The sequence below is a fragment of the Nelumbo lutea genome, chromosome 4 (assembly GCF_056320005.1).
Source record: "Nelumbo lutea isolate HS-2025 chromosome 4, American lotus-T2T, whole genome shotgun sequence".
NCBI lineage: Eukaryota > Viridiplantae > Streptophyta > Magnoliopsida > Proteales > Nelumbonaceae > Nelumbo > Nelumbo lutea.
In genome coordinates, this window is record NC_142687.1 from 20887020 (window position 1) to 20899423 (window position 12404).

The 12404-nt window shown below is 36.3% G+C and overlaps 1 protein-coding gene and 1 non-coding gene across 2 annotated transcripts; both read left to right on the plus strand.

Annotated features, from left to right (window-relative positions):
* The first annotated feature begins 1283 nt into the window (after positions 1 to 1283).
* On the plus strand, positions 1284 to 3387 carry LOC148854471 (pentatricopeptide repeat-containing protein At1g69290-like). Its single transcript, XM_088983061.1, is given in 2 exon segments — positions 1284 to 1632; positions 1635 to 3387. Coding segments are annotated over 2 exon segments (1326 nt in total). The 5' UTR covers positions 1284 to 1384; the 3' UTR covers positions 2713 to 3387.
* An 891-nt stretch (positions 3388 to 4278) lies between these two features.
* On the plus strand, positions 4279 to 4350 carry TRNAP-AGG (transfer RNA proline (anticodon AGG)). The gene has a single exon. It is a non-coding gene; the product is annotated as a tRNA-Pro (tRNA).
* The last annotated feature ends 8054 nt before the right edge of the window (positions 4351 to 12404 follow it).

Sequence of the window (12404 nt, forward strand, 5' to 3'; positions counted from 1 at the left end):
GGCACCCCCTCCCCACAATAACAAAATGTGTCTCACTAGTGCATGAAGTCCACTATGGAATTGGTAAAAAAAAAGAGGAAGCAGAGATTACCCGAGAGGAAGAAGCAAAAATTAAAAAAAAAAAAAAAAGAACAAACTCCAAACCAATCCTCTTATTACTAGCATACTTCCCCCATATAAGAAAAGATCCCACAAATTACTCTTGCCAACAAATTAAAAAACCAAGCGTCCAAGCCAAATGAGCGGTGGCTCAATTGATATGTTATCTGGTTTGTTCTAGTAGAGATGTGGTTTGTTCTAGCTAGCATGGCATGGTTGGTCATTTGACAGCATCAATTTTGTTAGTGTTCCTCACCAAGAATGCTCTCAGTGATGATTTCAATTCCACCTTGAAACGAATCCACCCAATCTATTATAGGGTAGGGTCTGGTTCCAAATTCTTGGAATCGACCTCAACATAGGTCAGTTCTAGGGTCTAGAGGTTTACCTCAAAGTTCAAAGTATTGATATGTATAGGTCCGTAATAGCCAATACATATCGTACCGGTAGCTTCCCGATATGCCTCTACAGGGGTTGTATCGGGTCAAACCATGGTTCAAAGGGTGGATAGGATTTAATGAACTGATGTGTGTTAATATTTAGAACCATGGTGAACTGACCTAATGAATTGGCCATGGTTGATCTTACTGGAATGAGCCTTGAAACCGAATTTACTTTGAAATAAATCCCAAAATATTTTTTAAGGCTATTAAGATTTGAACCCAAACACTCATAGTTACAAAAGCCATGGTCTCACTTGACCATTGAGTTACTTAAATTATTTGATCATTTATTTTAAAATTTGATTACGCATAATAAATAATATAAAAACGTAATATATACAAAATTTAATTTATAATATAAAATTTGAATCATATATTAATATATTATTATAATCTACATATTAAATTAATCAATTTAATCATTAAAATTAATATAAATTTTAAATTATATATTATCACTATATAAAATCAAGTTTTTAAAAGACATGCTTAATTTTTTTTAAGAGGAAGAGTAAAAAAAGACAGGTTCCATAAAATTGACTCCAAAACCAACCCTACATTCACAGAATAAATTCGATTCCAAAATCTTGAAACCGACCCCGGGTTTCAGGTTCTGCATTGAAACCGACCCATGCTAACCCCAGCACGTAGCCACCGAGGTAGATAAGAGAAAGAAAAACAGGGAACGAGGTTTTCTTACGTTGGCAGGGGTATTTCGGGGAAATAAAATTAGGAACCGCAGCAACAGACGTCTCTTCGCTCCAGCTACTCGATGCGGACGACATAAACCACAGAACGACTGTTGAGAGTTAGACAGAGGGAGTCGAGGGACAGAGGGAGAGATGTGGAGAAGGCCAATCTCTTTGCCGTTACAAAGGCTGTTTTCAACATCACCCGAAATTCGAACCCTTTATTCCTTCCTGCAACCCTCCGTCTTTGCCCTTAAAAAGACGCCATTGCCACCACCCAAACCCCCAGAATCTACGCCGCTACCTCTAACACAAGAACATAAAACCGCCTTAGAGTCCAGCCTTCTAGCATCCCTTGACAATCGCGACACTGATGAAGCGTGGAAGTCTTTCAAGATCCTTCAGGCAATTTAGAATCCGTTTCAGCAACCATTCTACGCAGTTTGCAAGGGGGAGATACACAGGATTCAAATTTTGGTGAAGAAACTTACAGTGCGGTTTTGAGTGGCTTTCTTCGAGATGGAGGTGCCAAGGGTTTAGCTAAGCTGATAATAGAAGCTCAAAAATTGGAGTCTTCTTCAATTAGGGCTGATGGTTCTGTGGGGTTTGGGATTGTAAATGCTTGTGTTAATCTGGGGTTATTAGATAAAGCACATAGTATTCTTGATGAGATGAATGCTCAGGGAGGTTCTGTTGGCCTTGGTGTATATGTATCAATCTTAAAGGCTTACTGCAAAGAGCATAGAACAACCGAGGCTGCTCATTTGGTAATGGAGATAACTGCTTCTGGACTTCAGTTGGATGCCGGTTGCTATGATACTCTGATAGAAGCATCTATGGCAAGCCAAGATTTCCAATCATCCTTTTCTCTGTATAGGGATATGCGTGAGGCAAGAATACCTGACCTGAAAAGTAGTTATCTAACTATAATGACAGGTTTAACAGAGAATCACCGACCTGAACTAATGGCAGCCTTTCTAGATGAAGTTGTCGAGGATCCACGAATTGAAGTTGGTACCCATGACTGGAATTCCATAATTCATGCTTTTTGTAAGGTTGGACGTTTAGAGGATGCAAGACGGACCTTTAGAAGAATGGTTTTTCTTCAGTTTGAACCAAATGAGCAGACCTACTTGTCTCTCATTAATGGATATACAACTGCAGAGAAGTATTTCAGTGTTTTGATCCTATGGACAGAGGTGAGAAAAAGAATTTCCACTGAGACAGAGAAGGGGATCAAATTTGACCACAGTCTTGTGGATGCATTCTTGTATGCGTTAGTTAAAGGAGGTTTCTTTGATGCGGTTATGCAAGTTGTGGAGAAGGCACAAGAGATGAAGATATTTGTTGATAAGTGGAAATACAAGCAGGCATTCATGGAGACACATAAGAAGCTCAAAGTGGCAAAGTTAAGGAAGAGGAACTTCAGGAAGATGGAAGCACTTGTTGCATTCAAGAACTGGGCTGGTCTCAATGCATGAATTAACACTTTCCAGATTCTTGTTTTGTTAACTCAGTTATCAGCTCACTAATCAAACTTGATGGGTGCCTCTTACAACTTGAAAGTTGAAGGGGCTCACTCTCAACTTGCAATGGATGATACAGGATGGTGAGGAGTTGATTCTAACCCTTGCTGCAAGGCTAAGAGAAAGGAATTCTACTGGAGTTTCTTCTGTATAGGCCACAGCTAACCTTATCTAAATTCTTGAAATTCTGCTTATGAGGTTGGTTTAAACCACTTGGCTAGTCAATTTTGCAAGAAATTGAGTGACAATCAAAATTTGCCAATTTTATGCAACACAAGTGCAGAAGTTGGAAGAAACTTCATGTGTGAATATAATTCATGAATTGGTTCTGCAACCAACTTTTCAGATTTCCTGTGGTGGCAAACATTTACCTTGCCTGACAAAAATGAAGTAAATGACACCTTGCAGAAGAGTTCCAGCAATTAAAAAAAATCAGAGAATATTGTTTCTTCAATGTGTACTATGATGTATCCTGGTAGAGTTGGTGCGAAAAACCTACTACAAGAATTGAGACTTCTGAGTCCGTATTGTACTTTAGAATACCTTTTTATTTGAATGCACTCCTTGTTACCATAACAAGGCCAAATTGACAGTTGATCATTTGCTTTTCATTTATCTACCCTTTTATTTGCATCCTGTGCATTTTCTGATTCATGAAAATGCTAGTGCTTGCACATGTTACAAGATGAAGTTCATATCATTTTAACAAATCTAATTATGATCTACCATGTCAAAACATATTATATTTGAGCAGAAAAAAATTTCAGCACATATTACCTAATTCCTTTTGCATACTTCGGTAAGCAAAATGTACAGTTGAGTATACATAATTCCTCTTGTATGCTAAAATTGTTAAAGAGGAGATAATTGATAGAGGAAGAAAGATGGAAAGCTCGAAAGCCTAAAATAACGTCTTTTTCCTGTTTGGCACATGAAAGACAAAAAGACGAGAAGAATAGCTCCTAAAAACTCAAAATATGCTAAAGTCAGAAAACTTCATTGCAAGCTTCTTGTCTTCTCACTACCCGTGCCTTCCGGAGGATTAATGGGTCAGTTGTAATCTTACTGAGAGTCTGAGACATGATAATAACAGTGTCCATAGCGCCTATACTCAGCCCAATAATGATTTGAACTGATTAGCAATATACGTATAATTTTATATGGAATGTTTACATAACATCCTTATGTGTACAGCAATGCCAGCATCATGGGGTTGACCATCACAGAGATATCGTCGCGAGTGGAGAAGAACATAAGAGAGTTACACAGATCACAGATCGCCACCCTGTTTTGTTAAGTACATTGAACTCCCCTGTTTTTGGCAAACGTTTTTGAGCTCTTATCCTATAACTTTGCATTCTTTGTTTTAAGGACTTATCTGTTATCAACTTTTTTGCAGTTAAAATGATATTGTGAACACTGAATTTTTAACAGCAAAAAGGAGATAAATCCTTTAAACAAGGAATGCCAAATGCAGCCTTAAAATATTTCAAAGATCTCAATTACATTAATTTCACAAAAGGGCATTTGGTCTAGTGGTATGATTCTCGCTTAGGGTGCGAGAGGTCTCGAGTTCAATTCTCGGAATGCCCCATTGGTACTTTTCGTGAAAATCTGAAATCCTTTGTGCATCAATATATAAGAGTTGACTCTTTTGACCTTTGCAACATGATGCCCCAACTAATGCGTGCATAACACTTAATTGGAGATAATAGAACTTCAGAGAATTATTTTTTTATTCAATATTCAATAGTGTATAGTGATTCCAAAGCCTTAAAAGAGGACTTCATTCATCCAACAACAATTAAGTGGAAACAATAAATTTCTTTAGTACCAAATAAGCACTATGTTTCCTTATTATTGCTGTTGGATTTAGGTATTGCAAGTTTTCATCTGATCAATTGGGAAAATTTCGGATCAGTATCGTGTAATTTGGCTCGAGCGATAATTTAGTCTTTAAATTTTAAAATGCAATAATTCAATATCCGAATTTTCAAAATGTGACAATCCAGCATCTACCGTTAATCAGTATGGGCCCATCATTAACTGCTCCAACTATCTTATGCTCCAATGTCTCAACTTTAGTCAAAAAATTAATTATCAAATGAATACAAATTTGTATCCAAAAAATAGGTACAATAATGCTGTTTTTTTTAGAATACGAAAGTATCAAAAAATGCAATTTTACTTTGATAATCATTACTTTTTTATGTTTCAAACAAGCGCTCGCAAACACGAACCGGAATGCATAAATACCCTAATTTAATGTTTATATCACAAACAAATGCAGCCTAAGGACTTACTTGTTTGAAAGGGCTGAGCTGAAGATTCAGCTATTTATTAATTAATATTTTGATTTAAAATAAGTAATAACATATTGATAGTCTAATATGTATACTGGATTACTTACATACTGTATAGTAATATATAAAAACCTATAAAAGTCATTAGTTGGCATATTAAGATTGAGTTGACTTAACAATTTTTTTTTCAATAGGTAATTTTGTGCATTATTTTTTTTATTTGGAATGGCAAAGAAATAAATGATTCATGTGTAGAAATAATAATATTAAATCATTTTATACATGTTGATTTACAACTATTTCATGGTCCTCTGTGTCTGTCTGATATATCATTTACACATTATTTTATAATATTGCGCTGATGATTTCAAGTGCCAATATTTTACTCGAATCAGCAGAAAGCTTAAAACATGCACATTTATTGGCTATATGATAGAAAGATGGACCATGAATATATTAGATGCATATTCTTATACTTTTTCGGTAATAATATTTTAATACTTTATCACCATCATCATCCCATTCTCTAAAGACCATTTGAACACAATTGTATTATGGATTTTTATATAGATTTTTTCGAGGGATAAGGTATAATTTTATTTTGGTTTCTTAATAAAATTTAATGGAGACCATCCCTCCACCGGGAGTAAAGTTTGGGATTAAACCCAATTCGATCAAACCGACAAACCTGGATCGATTCAACCTGAGTTTGCTGGGTTTTCATTAGTACCGGTTGGTTTTGGGTTGGGCAAGTATATAAATCGATATATCGGGTCGGTTTCGGTTTTCTTGTGTGAAAACCGAAACCAACCCGACCCGAACCGAACTTGTCTTCTATTAGTTCGTTAGTTCCTAGTTTGAATAGTTTCCTACTTAACTATAACTAGTCTTCTACCAGAACTAGAAGGCCCATTAGACAATTACAATTAGAATAGGCAATCTATCATAGTTTCTAACTTTCTATAATCTTTTACACCAAATAGGCAACCCATTAGGCATTTATAATTAGAATTCAATTAGGTGTCCTTTTGTACAGGAGCAAAACCGAAACCGACCCAACCCGACTCAAACGATCAGGTCGGTTTTGGTTTCCACCCCAAGTAACCCAACCAGATCGGGTCGGTTGGAAAAATCCCAATAAAGAGACCCAACCCGACCCGTGAACACCCCTAAATAGAATCATCATTAGTTATGTATTCATGGGTTTTTTTATGAATTACCTTAATAAATTTATGCATATCTAAATCATATTAAATATAAAAAATTGCCTTTTATATACAGGATGGATATTTATACTTTGACCCTTCATTTTGATTTAGAAATCAGAATTGGTGCAATCATGCAACTAAAATTGATACAAATCTAAGGATCGAATGCACGATATTGGTGGAAAATTAATACACATTTTCTTTTTCCAAATTCCATGGAATTTGACCCCAACGCAAACGAAACCGGATTTGGTCCTCACAAAACTGTCATCAGTCTTCACAATCCTTTGCAGCCCTGCATTTTCGTATTGGCATGACTGAATACAATCCTCAGCTCCTCACGAAATTTGTCGTCACACCATTCTCACAACAGTGCAATTCAAACATCTCCAAACTTATATATTCCCAAGCATTGTGAGGGAATCAGTTCTGGAAACTAGAGCATCTTCCGAGAAGGGAGGAGTTCAAACCGTTTCAAACGGTTCTGACTCCGCCAAAATAGGCAAGTTATCCAATGTTCAAAACATGAAAACTGTACATGCTTAATCAGTAAACCCATTAATTGCTATTGACGAGATTTGTGGAATCTCTGATCCGTTACGCTCGGCTACAAGTATGGAAGTGGGTCTGGATATTCAAAAACTGCCATCCCAAGACAACGGCCAACACCATACTAGTGCTATGAGATGCAATTTGAAGAACTACTCAAGCACACTTAAACCAACGGTCCGCTCAAAGAGCACTGAACCAGAAATAAAAGATCTCAAAACCCGGCTTGTAGTAAGTTGCGACAAAGAGAAAATACCCACAAAGGGGGACGGCGGGTTTACTACCGAAATTGTCGGTGGCACACCCGCCAAATCAGGCAAGTACAACCAAGACTCATCCCATTCCATTACCTCCAGTCATGCCCCTGCAATTCTCTCTGATCGATCTTTCACCATTCATGCGCCAAGGGAAGTCACAAAGAGGATATATAGCCACCAAAAGCAAAGCAGATTATGCTGAACCTCTGGTGGATGAAGAGATGGACTGCATTCCCAATGAGTTACCACATGTTTCAGAAGACCGTATTCGACTAAAGAAAAGAGCTCACCTGAAAGCTACGACGGATACTGATCTGAAATTGAACATGCCTGTGGACCTGGAAATGGCTGAGGTGGCAAGCCAAAATTTGCCACCGCAAGCGCCATGACTTGCTTAGCTTGGAACTGTCAGGGTGCGGGAAGTCGACTGACAGTTCAAAATTTTAACAGACTTCTCTCTATGGAACGTCCTTCCTTCTTTTTCCTATCTGAAACAAAGAGTTCGCTAGACAAGTCTACAAGGTTGCTACGTCTCTATAACAATTACAAAATTCATATTGTTCCTTGTCATGGCCTTGCTGGAGGCTTGTGGTTTGGTTGGAATCGTAACATCAATGTGGAGATAATTTCAAGTTCTGATTCTATAATCCATTGCTGAATTCATGGTTTTCCCCGTTATGCCACCTGGGACCTTCTTTGTTGTTACGTGCATCCATCAATTGAAGGGCGTAGATCTTTCAATAATGCCAATAATGAAACTTACTGCATAATTGGTGAGTTGTGACTTCAATATGACTACTAAAGTTGGGAAAAAAAGCGGTGGATCTCAACAAAAGCAAGAGTGCTAAAAGAGTTCACTAAACTCCTCGATGATTGTGCTTTAATTGACTTGGGTGGTGCCGGTCCTCATTTTACTTGGTCAAGCCGTCGCAATACTCAGAACCTTGTAAAGCAGCGCTTGGATCGGCTCTAGTTTCCTCCAATTGGTCAGAAATTTTCCCAAATGCAACTGTATTCCACTTGCCAGCGCTCGCCAGTCGCCAGTGATCACTCTCCACTGTTGTTGCAGCTTGTCCTAAAGCAAAAAAGTACTGGACATACACGGTTTGAATCTTTTTGGTTCAAGGACAATGATTTCCACGACAAGTTCTTTGAGAATTGGACTCTTGCTCCAGGATCTTTCATTGACGAGTGCAAGACGGTTAAGAATGGAATGGTCTCTTGGGCCCAACGTAAATATGGTCGTATACACCACCACATCCGAAGGTTGGAACAGCAGCTCTCTTATTTACAAAGTCTTGATGTGGCTTGCGGTATGGGTGAAGAGGAAAAAGTTGTGTGACTCGAACTTGAGCGTTGGTTGGACAAAGAAGAAGAATATTGGAAACAAAGATCTCGGGATCCAAAGATACGTGAGGGGGATCGTAATACCCGTTACTTTCACATGTTGGCTTCCAATAAAAAGAAGAACATCAATCCGCTGGCTAAAGAATGAGAATGGATCTTGGACATCCTCCCCCTCAACCATCAGGCAGATCTTAACAGATTACTATAAACGATTATTTTGCTCTTCCACTCCAGGTCTTTCGGATTTTCATGGCCTTAACCCGGAAATCACCCCTCACGAAAATGACATGTTGTGTCGCTTTTCAGAGGTCGAGGAAATCAAAGAAGCTGTTTTCGGTATTGGCGCTACTAAGGCTCCAGGCCCTGATGGGATTCAGGCTATAGTTTATCAACGTTTTTGGCACCTCATTGGCCCGGAGTTGACTCATTTGATCCAAGAGTGTTTCCGAGATCCCTTTCGAATCGCAAAGGTAAACCAAACTTCAATCTGTTTAATTCCAAAATCAGATAGTGTTGAGGAAGCAAATGATTTCAAACCCATTGGACTCTGTAATGTAACTTATAAAATAATTGCCAAAATCATCACTTTGAGACTCAAAAAGATTCTTCCTCAGATCATATCTCCTTTTCAAAGTGCTTCCACTCCTGGGAGGAAAATCACTGATAATACCATAATAACACATGGGGTTGTCCATACAATGAAGAAACAAAACGGCAAAATAGGGTACTTCATGCTAAAGGTGAACCTCTCTAAGGCCTATGATAGGATTGAATGGTCCTTCCTCCGGAAGGTTTTGCAGTCATTGGGTTTCCAGGATAGTTTCTGCTCTCTTATCTTAGCTTGCATCTCCACTCCTACCTTGGCAGTGCTGGTCAATGGCATTTCGGGGCAAACATTCAGGCCATCAAGAGAACTCTGTCAAGGATGTCCGTTGTCTCCATATTTATTTATAATATGCATTGAGTCTCTCTCTCTCTCTCTCTCTCTCTCTCTCTCTCTCTCTCCTTTTCATGGAATTAAATTTGGAAGATCGGGCATCAAGATCAACCATCTTTGTTTCGCGGATGATTTGCTTCTGTTTGATAAGACCTCTTGGACTGAAATACATCGTCTTAAGGAGATTCTTGATCTTTTCTGCAGATGGTCAGGACAAATGATAAACTTCCATAAATCAGCTATCTATTTTAGTAACAACACCCACAGAAGACTACGATTGAGAGTGGCTTCATTCCTAGGGGTGAGACAGATGAACAAAAATGAGCGCTATTTAGGCGGGCCGCTATTTTTCAGTAGTTCTAAGGTTAAAGATTGGAACCTTATTGTGGAGAAAACCCAAAATAAATTGAGTGGGTGGAAAAGTAAAACTATTTCCCAAGCTGGTCGTACGGTGCTTATAAAATCAACCATTGAAAATGTTCCAAATTATCATATGCAAACTCTCTTATTACCAAAAGCTACATGCTCATCAATCAATAATCTGTGGGTAAAAATGCACTTTGGGTAAAAATGGTTGTTGAAACCTAAGGATCAGGGTGGAATTGGTCTTCAAGATACTGAAATGAGGAACAAGACATAAGTATCGAAGTTATGTTGGAGGTTCCTGAAGGAAAACAATGCACTTTGGGTAAAAATTCTCAAGGCCAAATATTTAGAAAATCAAAATTTTTGGCTAGCAAAATCAAAAGCCAACGCCTCTACCACTTGGTAAAGCTTAATGATTTGCAAACAATTCTTACATTAAGGCAGTAGGGCAAATTCGTTCATCAACATAGTGGTATTTTAAAATTAAAATTAAAATTTAAACAATTATAGTGGTATTTTTAAAAAATAAATTTATAATATAAAATATTTTAGACTAAGGAATATGTGTGTTTTCCCAATTTCACTTGTTAAAAATATATTTAAAATATCAAAATATATATATCTATGGTCATGTTAGTTTGGTTTTGGTCGGTTTACAAATGGCCAAACCAAAACTGATCCAAGTTGGTTGGGTTGGGAAATTGTTGAACCAAACCGATCTGAAATATTAGAAACCGACCAACTCAAGTTGATTTATGTTAGATTGGTCAGTTTCTTCAGTTTCATTCACAACCCTACATGAAATTAATTATTATTATTTTTGTATTGTAAAAAAATTATTAAAAGTAGTGGGTGAGATTGGTCAATTGTGTACTTTTGCATATTTCTATAATTTAATTTTTACTTAACAAAGCCTATGCATTGCCCGGGTCCCCGCTATGTATCTATATATATATATATATATAGCAAGACAGTCAACGTCAACATGTCTCTCCTTGCTTCATTACCCCCACCCTTCATTCTCCTTCACTCTCTCTCCTCTCTCCTTACCACCACTCCTATTAAGCCATGTCACCATTCCCAACCCAACTACCTAAAAATATTCTTAGAATCACTCTCCTAAGGTATCTCCTTTAAGCCATTAGGAACGTATCATGTTACCCCACTCCCCAATCAATTCCTAAAATCTCTCCAATCTATATCCACTCTCTCTCTCATTTAAAATATTCATATTAATTAATAAATAGTTAAATACTATTAATATTTAATCCAACCCATATTTAATGAGTATTAAATAGTGTTATTGCCCAAAGTTAATAAGTATGATTAATAAATTACAAAAAATTAGAAAATATTATTGTTAATTAACTCATCATAAATTTTTAATGTATTTTGGGTAAATGTTGTTATATTCATGTTCATTAACAACATTTTGAACTCTTTAACTAATATCTATAAAATTGAGAATTATATTTAACAATTATTAAAAAGTATACAATTTTACTTATTGCTATTATTGTAGTTAATAACCCAATGTAGATGGGGAATTAAATATTATAATGTTGGAAAATGGAATTATTAATTAATTTATATTAGAAAATAAAAGATAAATTAGTATAATTTTGTTAGTAAACTACCTAGCAAAAATAAATATTAAATAACAATTTAAAACAGTTCTCAATAAACCTCCATAATTACACAAATGTAATAAAATTTCCAAAATTTTCCATAAAACTACATTTTTGTCAAATAGCACTCTGGAAATTAAAAGATATAAAATTTTTGAAAGTTTATTTAAAATGTATTAAATAAATGACTATGGGAATGAATTTTAGAAAAGAATAGTACAATTGATAGATTTTGGAAAACTATTGAAAAATGATTTAATTTTCATTATAAATTATTGAAAATTATTAAAGATAAATGACTATGGGAAATGGAAAACTATAATTTGAACCAATAATTATACAAATTATTAAGATAAATTAGTATAATATTGGAATAAGGAAATTATTGATTAGTTTATATTAGAAAATATAGTATAAAATAGTATAATTCTGTAAGTAAACCATTTAAAAAGAAAATAAATGATTTAATGATAATTTAAAAATAAATTTGAATAAATTTTCAAAATTACACAAGTGTAATAAAGTTTCCAAAATTTTCATATAATTACATTTTTGAAAATTAAAGACAATTTAGAGTACTTATAGAAATTTACCATGTGGCTGATACTCAATTTATCCTTTTGATCATTTTTATCATCAAATTGAATATTGGGTTGAAGGGGCGATGTTTTGAAAATTGGATCGAACCGGATGATCAGATCGGAAAACTGGGAACCGATCACTTGACTGGTTCTATTTCACCCCTAAATTTCTTTTTGGCCAAAAACTATTGATTTGGTTAGTGAACTACTGACCTAGGCAGTTGAATCGTCAAACCGGACAACGGTTTTTAAAAACCTTGGACAGGGAGTGTGTGCCTTGACTTGATCCCACTCAACACTAGGGATAGGGCAAGGAAAATTTGAGGATTCCTAGTTCTGGATGAGGAGTGTGTGCCTTACCCTGAACTCATATGACATCGAGGACGAGGTGGAGAAATTCAAGGATTCTCAGTTCCAAACGGGGAGTGGGTGTCTTGCCCTGAACCCACCTGACAATAGGGACGAGGTGGG